A 15096-nucleotide genomic window follows, 5' to 3' on the forward strand; every position below is an offset into this window, starting at 1 on the left:
CAAGTGTATAAAGAGGAATAATCTGTCAAGTTGGAAAACTCTTAATGCTGTGGGACTCAGTTTCATAATTGAACAATCCAATATGAGCTCACACACCTTACCTTGTTCCATGCCTCAATAATTTTTAGTAGAAATACTTTACCTAGAGGCATATGCTTATTAAAAAGGAGGCTCGGCTCGCTCAAAGCCTGGAATTAACTCATGGCAACAAGCCTGCACTGGAGAGAGACTGTTGGGTCTTTGTTTTCACAACTTTACTGCAATTTGCCATCTTATTTTCAGAGCCTAGCTGATGTGTTGTTTGGGAAGTTTGGGTTTTTTTTAAAGGAAGAAAACATAATTTCACCTGGATCAGTGACTTCTCATGTTAGCAGTATTGCAGAATTTTACGACTTCATTGGAAAGTCCAGGGAGCAATGTGAATATCAAAGGAAATGGACCGTGGATTTATTTTAATATAAAAAAATCAATAACTTAGTTATGGGAGCCATCAAGGTGGGATGGGGGCAGCCCTATATTGCAAGTTGAGAATAAGTCCTACTTCTTTTCATGACCCGTATGACCTTGGGCAAATTTAAATGTCTCTGAATTCAGCTTCCTCCTAAGTAAAATGGGAGTAATAGGACCTACCTACCACATTGCATTGTTTCAAGTCACATGAAGGTGAACATATTTAGAAAAGTATGAAGCAGTGTATAAGTGCAATATAAAAAATTTTATGCAATGTATTACATAATTATTATTTCTACATGCACAAAGGGAATTAGACAATTAATGCAAGTATTCCAATACCATTCTTGCTTCAGTGGTCTGAATATTCTGGACAAATGATTATTTCTCAGGCCAAGCTACATAATAACCCCATTCTAGTCCTTTGTGTATCTAGTGATGGGTAGCCATAGATTTTTGTTTCTGCAGTTTTTGTAGTTTTAAAAACCTAAGCAAGAAGCCTAGAAAACTCCATTGGTTTTGCAGGTGGAGTTGGGGAAATTATTTACAGAATCTGGGTAAAACAATAATTCAAAATTATTCAGAATTCAAACATACAGATTTCTGTAATAACCATTTTTCCCTCCAAGTATACGTTGCTAATTGGCCTGATTGGTATCATTAGTAATTATTATTATAATCCCAAGGGAACCCAGTACCCTGAAAGATTTTCTTAATTAATGAGGGAATACTTGATATTTTAAAATCTGGGAGACCTATGCATGGTGTGGAAATAACTGACCTAATAAGAACATTGAATTAAATAAAACATACTATTCCCCAATTGTTCTGTACAACTGGGAGTTTTCCACAGTTTGGGGAAGAACAAAAACTTGTTTTAAATTTAATTACTTTTGCGTCTTCATTTACATCACCATTGAGTTGTTTAATTGATTTCTTTTTTAAAAAATAGCCCATCAATAAAAACTGATAATCAAGGTTACCATTAATATGTTGGGAACAAAATATAAATGATGATAATGTGTTGCCCTTGTTTATGAGGATGCTACTGCACATCAACATAATCTAATATTTTTAGTTGTCTTTCCTATAACAGTTTTTACGTGTCCCTAACTGTCTGCACTCAAAGCATTACCTCTGGTGACTAGGGGAACAGATATATGGTAGAAGACTGTATGTATGTATAGATTTATGTATCTATATGCATGCGTGTATGTATAGATGTCTGTCTCTGTCTATGTGGATATCTTTAGATGAATGGTTGGATGGATAATTAACTATCTGTAGGGTTTCATTATGAAAGTGGGGAGTTCACATTATTAATCTTGTACTTAGAGGAACTGACCATTATTAAATATTCTGTACTTTGATATATAGCTATGTTCTTTTCAGCAAAGGTCCCAAACAAAACATTAAGACTATAGAATACAAAATAAATGTCTGATGACTGAGCAGCATTTTATACCTCTCTGACTGAGCTCTTCACCTCTGAATGACATAGACTTTAAGACCCAGTGACATTACAACTACAGAATTTTGGACCAGTTGAGACCAGCAATTTCCTAGAATTGTAAAAGCTGAAGGGCCTTCAAAGGCCTTACTAATCCTTACTGTTCATCCATGCTCCAGAGGTCCCAAGGGTACATGCCAAGAAATACCCATAGTACTTCATTTGCTTTTCTGAGAACACTCATTTCATTGTTACTAGCTTCTTATATTAGCCTATCTATGTAACCACTCACACACATGCTATTAATAGAACTGGTTGTAATTTGTGTACATCTCCGTAAACTCTGTGTAAAGGTTTTATATATTTTTTATATTTTCGTATATACAACTTCCTAAACATAAATCTAGGACTAATCTAGGACTAATCCTTCTATGATGTGTGTAACTCTGATAGCAAGCTATGTTTCCAAGGGACCTTTCAGGCGAAAAGAACAGAAAACTTAATCTTCTTTGGAATCGTAACAGCAATGCGAAGGAAGAATATCTTGGCATTCTTTTTCCCAGTTTAGGCTCCATGAGTCACCCATGGGAGGCAAATGAGCTCCAAAGAAAAGGCTCTTCATGCTACCCTTCCCTGAAACGCAGGAAGGCGTTGGCCTGCAGAGAACGTCTCTCGGCAATCCTTACCCAGAGCTTAGCATGAGGGATTTTTTTTTTTTTTTTTTTTTTTTTTTTTTTTTTAGAAAATACATTAATTTGGGAGGCACAAGTATCTATCACGGCATTCAGGATAAGACGGTTTAACATGGAAGGCTCAGAGGTCCTGAAGGGTGTTTGTTTATTTTGTTTTATTTGTTTGTTGTTAAGTCTTTACTTCGATGGTTTGACATTTATACAGCTCCCCAGAGCGAGAGCATCAGGAGATTGAGAATCTAGCCAAGGAGGTCATTTGTTTGCCATTTTTAATAAACACAAATAATTCCCTTTTTCCCTCAGTCCCATATTCCCTGCCTCATTAAATCAATTTAAGACCCTTAAATTTTTTTCTGGCAAATTGAAGCAAAAGAACTGTGTACTCCCCCAAGGAATGCTTACCCAAGTCCTGCAGGTCAGGCCGAAATCAGTTTCTGTCAAACAGCCTAACACCTCGAGCTATTATGAAATGAGGGATTGGTAATTGGGGGCTGGGCTCCAGACTTGCCTTGAGAAAGGCTCGTTGCATTGCTGTGAACCATAATCTAGCTACTTTGGTTTGTGACCTGGGTTTGTTGGGGGTTTTTTTCCACTCAAAGTAGAGAACTGTGAAAAAGTCAAAATGGATTTCTATTGGGAAATTATGAATGAAGTTGACTCTGCAAATCCAGATAGTGAAAGTATATCCAGAGCAAAGCCAGGCAGGCTTCCAGGCAGCGGTGTGAGAGAGTGTGGATAAAACAAATATACACAGATCTCAGGCTCTAAGGTCCTCCAGAGGGCAGAGGCTTCAGAGTAAACACACAGGATTTCACCACCAGGTCCCTTTCCTGAGATGCAAGGTAGTAGGAGATTTACCGGGCGTGTTGTCTATTGAATATCAGTTAGATAACAGAGGTCAGGAAATGAACTGGAATTTGATGTATTAACTAGGAAGTAGCAAAGGAAGCCAGGCTTGTATTTCATTTGTTATTATTTCCCTAATATCCTTAATTATGTGGCTCCCATCAGGGGATCTGATCTGCTGCTCATGTAATGGTGTTGTCCCCGCTGACTCTGGACATGGGAAACAGGCAGTGAATCCCCTGATCAGGGCATTGAGAATAATGTTTGCTATTTTTTTCTTTTTTTTTTGTTCCCAGGCCTGTCCCAGGCTCTCTATCTTCTCTGCTCCATCTTCACAACAGACAGAGACAGCCCATGCCAGCCTCCATGCCAGGGACCCTGCCCAACCCTACAATGCCGGGCTCTTCTGCCGTCTTGATGCCAGTAAGTGCTTCTGACTTGTGCCGAGGTTGCCCCATTTGAAAGAGTACAGGAAGAGCTGAGATCTAAGCTGACAGGGAAGAAAGTGGCTTCTTCTGGATGGAGAGTTGAGCTAGGTACCAGTCTGCTTTGAGTGCCTTGCTGTGTATCCCTAGGCATCTTGCTGGCTTCTCCATCCTACAGTGCTTCCCTAATGAGGCATGGTTCCATCTTCCTGCTGGTGACAAGTGAGCTTGTCATACCCAGGGAATGGAATTTGTCCAGGGACACGGGATTTTATGACTACTCCAAAGCCTATAGCTTGGGCTACATACAGAGTGTCATTAAATTGCCAATGAGTGGTCTAGCCAGGACTCAGAGTGATAATTAGGATAATAACAATAATAACGATGGTACATAATAACTGCTAACACGTATCCATGTGTATCATGTTCTGTTAATCACGTTAGCGTTTATTGAGGGCTTACCGTGTGCCAGTCACTCTCTAAGCATTTCATCAACATGTGAAACAACCCTCTCAGGTAGGTACTAATACTATCCCATTTATTTGAATGGAGAAAGTAAGGTAATAGCTTGCTTGGCTGAGAAGTAGAGTAGCTGAGTTTTGAACCCAGGAATTCTCTCTCAACCACTACATGATCCGTACATTCTCTCCTTTCCCTCTCACAGCAAACCTCTGAGGTATGCACTGTTATTACCCTCATTTTGCAGATGAGGAAACGGAGGCACAGGAGACTAAGGAACTTGGTTAAGTGACTAAGTCACTAAGAGCTAGTGAGTGACAGAATCAGGATTTAAATCCAGGTGGTCTGGCTCCTGAGTCTACAGGCGTACGTGCTATTCTACTGCCCCTTCTGAAAACAACAGATTCATGTAGAACGCACATACAGACTGTTTCAGAGCAAACCTTGCTCTCCTGCCGCGGGATCCCCACCCCGTACATCGTCATCCTCCCTGGCATTGTGCTTCGGTGCACATGGCTGGTGTTATGATTTACAGGGCCATAAGGTTCTGAAAAGCCTTAGAGGTGATATGACAATTCAATTAAAACCCTCCCACAATAATATCAGGAATGTTTTGCAGAGCATTTTTAGCATTCTAAGGAGCTGTCTACATTTGCTGTTTCATCTTGTCCTCACAGCAGTCCTGTGGGAATATGATCGCAGTCATTATTGATATACTTATTTTACCAATGAAAAGCTGAAGAGTCAGACATTGAAGGGATTTGTCTAATGTCACACAGCTTGTAAGGGAAGAGTCGTGACTAGGACGCACACTCACCTCATGCTGAACAGCCCAGATCATCCCAGGGTGAGCAATTTGCTCATTTATCCAAGTGGAAGCAGGGGAATGGAGAAAGCCTTGGTGGCCCAGTTGTAGAGACAGGGACCTGCCCACTGTAAGTATCAGGTAGTTCAGGCTAGAAAGATTCTTTGCAAGATTGGGTCAGAAGGACAAGTGAGCTGACTGACTTTACCTGCACCACTCACCTTAAACATCGTTTAAGGAAAACAGCACCACCAATGCTGTGATCCTGGGTTTCATTCAACCCCACTAATTGCATGGAGACTTCTACCACAAGCCATCTTCATCCAGGCTTTAAATCCTTCTCGTCCAAAATAGTTTCCTTTCAGGAATTCTATGTATGCATTGTCCAGAAAAATATCACTACAGTGACCTTTTTTCCCTATTTGACTAAACTGTGTTCCATTCCCAGGGGCAAAGGTGGGACATTTAGGCTGAAAAGACCCAGAGAAAAGCGTGCCTGGCCCTGGTTTCTACCACATCACTTCATTGTACAACTTGAAATAATAGAGGAGTTGAACAGAAAAAGAGTCTTTGGGTCTTACCTGGTGGTCCAGTGGTTAAGATTTCGCCTTTCAACGCAGGGGGTGTGAGTTCGATCCCTGGTCGGGGAGCTAAGATCCCACATCCCCGTGGCCAAAAAACCAAAACATAAAACAGGAGCAGTATTGTAACAAATTCAATAAAGACTTTAAAAAAAAATGGTCCACATCAAAAAAAGAAAAAGAGTCTTTAAAGTTTTAACAGAGAAGTCAATACACTTGAAATTTAAAAAAAATGTTGATGCGTCAGAATAGAAGCAAAGGATCAGGTGCATGGTAAAGAGCCAGTGTAGATAAAGAGAGTCAGGAGTTCCCAAACCCATGTCAGCGATGTGTACAGCTGTCATGAAAATAGTGTCAGTCTAGAGCAGTGATTCTCAACTGTGGACAGTTTTTTACTCCAGGGGTTATTTGGCAATATCTGAAGACACTGTTGGTTGTCACAACTTTGGGAAAGTGCTACTGGCATCTAGTGGGTAGAGGCCAGGGATGCTGTTAAACATTCTACAATGCGCAGGATAGTTACGACAACAAAGAATTATTTGGCCCCAAATGTCAGTAGCGCCAAGGTTGGGAAATCGTGATTCGGTGTGACACTAATGTAGCTCAAGAAAATTAACACAAGGTATCTAAAAGCATATCCTAAGAGTTCTAGGCCCTAGAAATCTGGGCCTTTTCTTCCTTATTATCAAGTCGCCAGCCCTTGCACTGTAATTTTGGCTTGTCAAGTGTGGTCTTTCCATAGAGTTCTTGCCCTGAGAAATCATGCTTCCTGTGGCATAAAAGATTAGTTTATGTCTGTAGGTGAAGGTGAGATTCTTAACTGATCTGTAGTGCACGCCGTCAGGCTACATATTTCACAAAGCTCTAGGTCAGAAACAAATGATGAATTTGTTCATTCATTTATTTATTTCGTAACATTTTGTTGAGCACCTGCCATGGAGCAAGCCCTGTGCTAGATGCTGGCATGTGGTGAAGAAAAAGGCGGGCGTTGGCTTCCAGCACTTCACTGGGTCGTGATTTCTGATCTTGAAAGTCAAATGCCGAAATAATTTGGGAATACGAACACCCATTTATAATTACAAAACCCCAGTGAACCGCAGGCATTTTAGCTCCTGTTTTCCAGTTTGTTTCAAGGGAAAAGAAGAAGCTCAAAAAAAGGTGATATCCTTTCCCTGGATGTTTTACCTACAGTGCTCAATGTCGCTTAGTATTTAGCAAAGCCACTCCCATCTTCTGACCTCTTAATTCTAGTCCCCTCATTAAAGCCACACTCACGGGCAGAGCGTTATTAGCACAAAGCACCGAATGGTGGTTTTAAAGAGGCTCTTGCTAACCCCCTATAATTACTTAGGTGGAAAAATGCAATTTTTTAAGGTAGGAAAATCAGCCTGTTTTCAGTATTTTAATTAGTTTAATTAGTCAGTCATAAGGTAGAAAGGGTCCTAGACTGTAATTTTTCTCAAAAGTGGGAAGCGTGGCTGACTCTGGATCAAGAGGCAGCAAGCAGGCTGCTCTCACTTCTTTGGAGAACTTGATGGCTACAAAGCATGATGGAAGACGCTGGATAATCATGTGTCCTTCTGAACCATGCTCCTTTAGGAAACTGAAAGCCAAAGCTCCTTTGGACTTGATTTCCCTCTAGGAGAAGGTCACTAATTGGAATAAAGTGTTGAATCCTAGTCCGACTCTCCTATCCCCTAGCCTCTGGAAGTGGGAGTTATAAAGTAATAAGCATTTTTTAGAGAAATCTCCGTGACTTAACAATGAGAGTATACAGATGTACTTTATGACACTGAACTGTACACTTAAAAAGAGTTAAAATGGTAAATTTTATATTATGTATATTTTACCATGATTTTAAAAAAATTAGACTACCCAGGCTGCCTGGAGATTTAGAGGAATATGAGGGTGAATACAGTTGGCCCTCTGTACCTGTGGGTTCCGTATCTGCAGATTCAACGAACCATGGACTGAAAATATATTTTTTAATACCAGAAAGTTCCAGAAAACATCACTTGAATTTGCCAAGTGCTGGCAACTATTTACATAGTATTTACATTGTATTAGGTCTTATAGGTAATCTGGAGATGATTTAAAGTGTAAGGGAGGATGTGTGTAAGTTTTATGCAGTTACTATGCCATTTTATATAAGGGCCTTGAGCATCCTTGGATTTTGGTATCAGAGGTGGGTCCTGGAACCAATCCCCAGAGGATACTGAGGGACAACTCTATTTTATTTTGTTGAATTGGTGCTGCAAAAGGTTTTGCTAGAGTGCTCTAGAAAGTTCTCCTTCATTAAGTAGCTCCTTTGGAAACAATTTCACATATTCATACATTGCTAGATAACTGATAAGCTAATTCTGGCCAAGGTAAGGCTGATGGTGCTTTGCCGTGACAGGAAATGTGCCCCAGTCATTCATGAGAGGCTTTAGGCAGGCACCTCTGCTAATCCACACATGGGTGTCATAACTATACTCCCCCCACCCCTGCCCTTGGGGTGGACACAGCAGGAATTGCAGTGATAGAGTCCCAACAATGGTAAAGGGTCATTTAGTTCAACTATTACTCTCAACTCTTCTTTGTGAGGTTTCCATCCTCCACACTTTGACAAACTCCAGTGATAAGGAACTCTGTATTTTCTAAGACTACTTAGGCTAACTGAGCAGAAACCTGGTTCCCTAAAATTTCCAACCATTGTTTTCATTTCCATCCTTTGGCAAATGGAAAAACTCTTGCATTCAAGAAACTGTTTCTCCCCCCCGAGGAAAGTCGAATTATTTTCTGTGGGATTTCAGTATTAAGTATTTATTAAGCATTATTCTAGTTCTTCAAAAAGTGCTAATTTTCTACTAAACAGAAAATATGAATCAGACGCACCCTTCCTTGACTGAAATAGAGATTTTGCTGTATTTACTTTTTAACAGGGACGTGCCCCGGAGACAAAAGAAACGAAATTGAGTTATTTGTAGTGAGGTGGATGGACCTAGAGTCTGTCATACCGAGTGAAGTTAAGTCAGAAAGAGAAAAACAAATGCCGTATGCTAACACATATATATGGAATCTAAGAAAAAAAAAAAAAGGTCATGAAGAACCTAGGGGTAAGACGGGAATAAAGACACAGACCTACTAGAGAATGGACTTGAGGATACGGGGAGGGGGAAGGGTAAGCTGGGACAAAGTGAGAGAGTGGCATGGACATATACACACTACCAAACGTAAAATAGATAGCTAGTGAGAAGCAGCCGCATAGCACAGGGAGATCAGCTCGGTGCTTTGTGACCACCTAGCGGGGTGGGATAGAGAGGGAGGGAGGGAGGGAGGGAGACGCAAGAGGGAAGAGATATGGGAACATATGTATATGTATAACTGATTCACTTTGTTATAAAGCAGAAACTAACACACCATTGTAAAGCAATTATACTCCAATAAAGATGTTACAAAAAAAAATGCCAGAACTCAATTCAGATATTTGAATGTTAATTCTAGACACTAGGGCAGGCCAGCAGGACAGTGGGGGTCATCGATCACGAGTCTTCAGCACCCTGACTGCTTTCTTCACCTTTCCGGAGCCCTAGCCCTGCTGTGAGGCCTAAAACTGCTCCGGTGTAGTCAGACACGGTTAACGGGGAACAGAAGATGTTCCAGGGGCAGCAGCTCAGATACCTCTGCTGAATCATTTTGATTGTGGTCATGAGTTAGAGAGACAGGAAGACACGTCATCTTTAAGAGGGTGGCTTTTTAAATGAATTTTTTCTTATTGCTAAAATGATTCACGTTTCTGTATAAAATTTAGAGTGAACAAAAGAGCCACAGATAACCTGAGATAACCATTTGGTATAGTCTGTATCCTTCCAGCATTTTTCTATGCATACGTTATTCTGTGTAGCTATAAAAATAAGCATGATGAGTAGTATTTGGAGTGTTCGCAAAAGTGGAAGTATTGCATACTTTTGTTTGGAAATGATCTACCATGACAACACGTAGCTCTCTTTGGCATCGGGCGTATTCTCTAGAAGGCGCAGCTTTGGATGATTCTTTGATGTGCGTGAGTTCAAGGCTCAGGAGTATATTGTTTACCCTTCAGCAAACCACAGGCTTTGCCGGGAGTTATTCACAGAAATTCTAAACGATCCATTTGAAAGAGAAATGCAGCTTTGTCTATGACCTAGACTGCCTTTCTCAGACTTCTGATCCTGTTACTTTCCTTTCTCTTAGATGGAGAGACAAATGTCAGTGAACTCCAACCTCCTGGGAATGCAAGGTCCAAATCTCAGCAACCCCTGTGCTTCACCCCAAGTCCAGCCGATGCATTCGGAAGCCAAAATGGTAAATAACAGTTATACCCATCCTTTCGTTATTTCACGACTTTTTCTTTCTTTTGATTTCTGCTCTGACTTCCAGACTTCAGTTAAGTCAGGTAGATGGCTCTGTCTTTGTTTCAGTGAATAGGTCTTTCTGTGGAAAAGCTGTGCAGAGCTTGGCTCTCTCTTTGAGGCTATTTGTTACTGAACCTTGGCGTCGGATGCTCATATAACAAACGTTGGACCAGCATGTGGCCTTAGTGAAAGGGACTTTTGGAAGTTTGGGGAGATCCATAGGAGTTGAGGAGGGATGCACCCAAGTATGTGTATATTTGCTCAGAAAGTGAAATTAGCAAAAGCAATCCAGAGTTTCTCTCCTTCGAGGTAGTCACAGTTTCAATGCCACTCTTCCTGTCCCCACGGCCACCAAGACAGACGTGTGATTTTTAAGCACATACTACTATGAAAATATTTTTCAGTTTTTGTTATAGTCAGATGTGACATTGAGCTGAAAGGACCAGTGCCTTGTTTTCTCACGGGGTAACTGCAGGTCATGCTGAAATGGGTGATTTCAGGTGACAACGTCAGTGACTTTTAACGTATGAGACTGATGTGCAGTAAGGTCAGTCCTTCCGATCAAAGTGATAGATTCATGCATTTCTGTTCTACCAAATATTAATAAAAGCAATGCCTGTCGATCTTGGCCATATAAAGTAAGTTTGCTGGTTATATTTAGTGGAGTTACTTGAAGTAGGTCATTCAGTTTTCATACAAATTCTGACACCACAGGTAGTGAGGTGTCAAATGTCAACAAAATACACTGCGGCAAAGTTTTTAGTATCTGCTGTTGGATCGATAGCTTTTGCTAGGAGTTGGGAGATTTATTTGGTTTGCTGACTGACAGCGTCAGGGACCCTGTCTAATGGCTGGGGTGAGGATGTTATTGACATCTCTGAAAATTAGCCATCCATACCCAGTGACTTCGTTTTCAATGGCAGCAAGTTTCTTTGGCGCCTGCTTTGGTCACGTTCTCTTGGAAACTTCACTCATTTCACTTGCAGCTTCTCAGCCCAAGGAAGCAACTGAACTCCCAGTGTTGGCTACGTTGAGCAAATAAAATCTGTGGTTGGGAGAGTTCTCTTTGCTGTGCCACAGTCCCTGTGACATGCCAGATGGCGCCGGCACCTTCAGCAAAGCTCGTTAAATCTTTTTGGAATCGGCAAATATTTTTTCAACTCAGGCCCTGCTGAGCCAAAACAAATACTTGCTGGCAGAGTAAAGTCCAAACTGGCATCTGTTTTGGAGACCAGAGTAATGCCATTTACATTTTTTTAAAGGAAAATAAAAAATGAATTGTGACGGTACTTAAGAAAAAAATAAAATTAAGTTATTCATGTGTATGAATAAGTGTTCTGGGTCTAAGCATCAGATGCTACTCCTCCAGCTGGATTATTTCGGAATCACCTAGTTTAGTTCAGGGTCTGTATCCCTTTTGAGGGACCTGCCAGACAAACTTGAGGTAGATTCTAAAGCACAATTCCAAAGCAAGTTTCCCTGCAGTTGAATTTCATTGGATTTTACGCCACCACTTGACTCTGAAGTGTCCTACCCCTCTTCTTGCTGGCAAAGAAGGAAAATGCTTCCAAAGGGAGTACAGGTTTCTAGTTATTTACATGTATGAAATAAAAACGTACGATATGGCAGATTAATAGTGAATGATATCAGCAGGAGACAAAAGGGAGAATTGGGCTGTACTTGTAAAAATAGCGTGACCCTGTGAATGTTCGTTGAGTTAAATGTTGAGCAGGCATACTCCTCTGCTGATTCATGTTCTAAGTGAATGAATATTTCCAGATCCATGATGTCTGGGCAAACCAACTGTATCATGAAGTAGATACAGCTTTTCCCCCTGCTCCAAACTCCCACGCCTAACCCGGGTATTGCCAATACAAATATGGATTACTGTTAATCCAAAGGGAAAAATTGTAATATTGGCCACTTATATTTTGGAAGAAGAGCATTTACCTAGTAGCTTGGAAAAGCGTTAAGTGAATGACTTTTAATACATTACTGAGCGTCCCTATTCTGATTTCTGCTTGCTTTATTCACTGGAGAAACCTGTCATTGCCATCTACTAACCGTACAATATTTTCTAGCAGCTTTGGTTTACTTAGATGAAAAGCTTTTATAAAATACAACGTAGAGAAGGAAAAAAATCTTCCACAATGTTAATGTCAGCCAGAGCCTCCCCAGGTTTCTCAGAGCTATGGGCTTTGTTGTTCTATGCCTAATTTTCTTCCTGTGTAAGACTAGAATGGATTCCAGATTTCAACTAAGACTCTGGTTTCGCTGTTTTCAAGGACTTTTCCAAAGGTCACACATGGGCTATTGTGATGAAGGCGCTGTGTGGGGTGTGTTCTCAGAGCACAAGAGAAAGCAGAGAGCTGCCTGGGAGGTGTTGCCTACCTCACAACGCTGCAGACCTAGTCTCCTGGGAATGGTGCTGTCAGAGTGTCCGCTTTACACTCCCTCTTGGCCACTGACAAAAGCCATCATCCTGAATCTCTGGGGAAACTCAGAGGTCCTCGAGGTGGACAAAAGCTGTAGACAGGATTGCTTTACAGGTACAGTTTTATTAGAAGCTGTCTGACAAGTGATGGCTCAGTAGAAGACATCCATTTTCTTTGCCCCAAATCGGTCACTTCTGTTGTGGAAGAGAGCAAAATAGGTGTCCCCAGTAAGCTCCATCTTGCATTAACCTGCAACATCTTAAATCAAAATCATACATGTTCTTCTTTTGATTTAATGTGTATTAGTATCAAGCAGTGCACTTCAGTGTATCCAAGCTGATTTGATCATAAGTCTGGCAGATAATAATTTCGTTTTATGGATCTTTTTCTGAAGAATTAAGCCAAGAAGCATATAACTTCACAATTATGCAAGTGAATATGTGCATATTGGGTTTCGTTTGGGGGTCAGAGCAGACTCAGAGCTGTGAGAGCCTTCCATCTTTGCAACCACACAGAGAGATAGGCTCTTCCTTCCAGATTCCTGGGATCGGTGGGTGTCTTCCCTGAAAATGGGGTCAGCTAGGAGGAAATTCACTGGATACCTGATGGACAGTTTTAACACTCAAAGGGGAGAGAGAGAGAGCGAGAAAGAGGAGGATGAGCAGAGAGAAGTGGAAAAGGGGAGGAAGAAGGAGACAGAACAGGTAGGAAATGCAAACCAGACTGGGACCCGTTTTTCTAGCCTTTGCTGGGTGCGAGTGATTCTGCAATGATGTGGATGTGGTGCCCTCAGAGTTACGTAGATTTGTGTTCATTTCTATCTGTGAGAATTAGACCAATTCTGTCTAACTTTGAAAAAGGTTTTCCTTTTCTTCTTTTCAAAGAAGTCAATAATAGGGTTGGAAACTACATAAGGGGTGGGGAGAACTTGTCCATACACCTGTCTTGAGTCTCATTAATGATGAGATGACAACTCTCATTTTGGAACTGATTAAAATGAGGACGGCATATAAACAACAATTCATGGAGGGCTCTGGCCACTCTGCCCAGATTCCACCTTCAGTTTGGATAGGGGTAGGAAGCCTAGGAAGTATTAATACCAGTGAGAAGGTATGTATAGCTGTGACCTGATTTTATTCTCAGGACAGCCCCATAACAGGGATATTGTCCCCATTTTACAGCTGAGGCAACTGAGGCTCCAAGAGGTTAAAAAACTGGCCCAATGACACATCACTTAGCAAAAGCTAAAGTCTCAGACTCTAATGACAAAGCCTTTCTGTCACAACATTGATCCTTTGATAAAAATACACGGCTTCCAGGTATCAGTAACCAGATGATTAAATCAAATTCTTTTTAGGTGAATTTATATATACATACTAACGGGAGACAAGGATGGCAAGGATAGTTTAGATCTCCAGATAACCTGGAAAAACTGTGGAGTGGTTGTTTAGTTAAACAACTAAACTTACCTCTTGGTTTAACCAGAGCTCTGTGGCTTCACTGACTGCTCCAGCCTCACTGCCTCTTATTCAAACACATTTTAATCATGACATTTCTTGTTTTACATGTGTGTCTCCCACACTTGATTGATTGGAAGCTCCTTGAAAATAATCCTTGCATTGTGTAAGCTCCGTGTACTGAGAAAGGCCCCATGAATGAGAACTGAATTTAATTGAGTTGAGTTGAATTAAAATTATGAGAAGGAACCAAACCCTAGCCCTGGAAATGAGGGTGAGATGGAGTGAGTAGGGGGTACAGGTGGGGCTAAGAAGGAGAGGATAAAGTGTGTTAAATGTTAAGCTAAGTATTCAGCTTGTAAAGAGGAGCTGACGACATTTGATGTGTTTGAAAGACATCTAGAAACAATATCCGTCATAGTTTTTCCTTGAGAGGAAAGCAATATGTCTGTTCCTTAGAAAACAGAACTTGGAATATCATTGCCCTCCTAGGAATTGAGAGCAATCAATACTAAATGCTGTTTCTTCCACTGTGGTGGATTGATTGTGCTGTATTTTGGTCACCTACTGTCGATACCTCATCCACAGTTAGGTTTGCAGTTTATTCAATGAATACATACATATATACATTAATGAATGAATGAAAGAAACCAAAAGGATTGAGAGTCAAGACCTCTGAGAGATGGAGGGCACTTAGTGAAGAACTTGCCCAATTCCTCATTTCACAAGTGAGGACACCAAACCTGGTAGAGACTTAGGGAGATCAAGCCATCATTTAAACACAAAGCTGGGCTCCAACAAAGGCCTTCACGCTTCTATCCAGAATTGTGCTTTTTCCACCAGCTGTACTGATAAATTACGAACAGTGCTTCTTTTTTTGGCTCATGGTTTCCTCCTGGCAGATTGGCAGACAAGAAAACTGGGGTGGTAGAGTCAGCAATCCATGGTTAAATCTCTACTTTGTTTTGAATGTCAACCTGGGTGTGTTTGTGTTTGCCTTTCCCCTCCCTAATTATCGAGCTGGATAACTGTTTGCCTACAGTGCCCGTTGGCCACCCACTGTCCAACAGATAAATCACAGAGAAGCCTGGCTCCATATGGAGTTGCCTGGCAAGTTTAT

General features: G+C 41.0%; 1 protein-coding gene across 2 annotated transcripts in view; it reads left to right on the forward strand.

Annotated features, from left to right (window-relative positions):
- Window positions 1–15096, forward strand: part of CREB5 (cAMP responsive element binding protein 5) — a gene marked incomplete at its 3' end in the record, with an annotated part of 332872 nt that overhangs the window by 226055 nt on the left and 91721 nt on the right. For both annotated transcript variants that reach the window (XM_082846274.1, XM_082846273.1), the window contains 2 exons: window positions 3735–3861; window positions 9924–10034. In XM_082846274.1, the coding sequence (XP_082702400.1) occupies window positions 3735–3861; window positions 9924–10034 (238 nt within the window). The remainder of the gene's footprint in view (window positions 1–3734; window positions 3862–9923; window positions 10035–15096) is intronic.

Source organism: Leucopleurus acutus (assembly GCF_964270905.1).
Source record: "Leucopleurus acutus genome assembly, chromosome: 9".
Taxonomy (NCBI): Eukaryota; Metazoa; Chordata; class Mammalia; order Artiodactyla; family Delphinidae; genus Leucopleurus; species Leucopleurus acutus.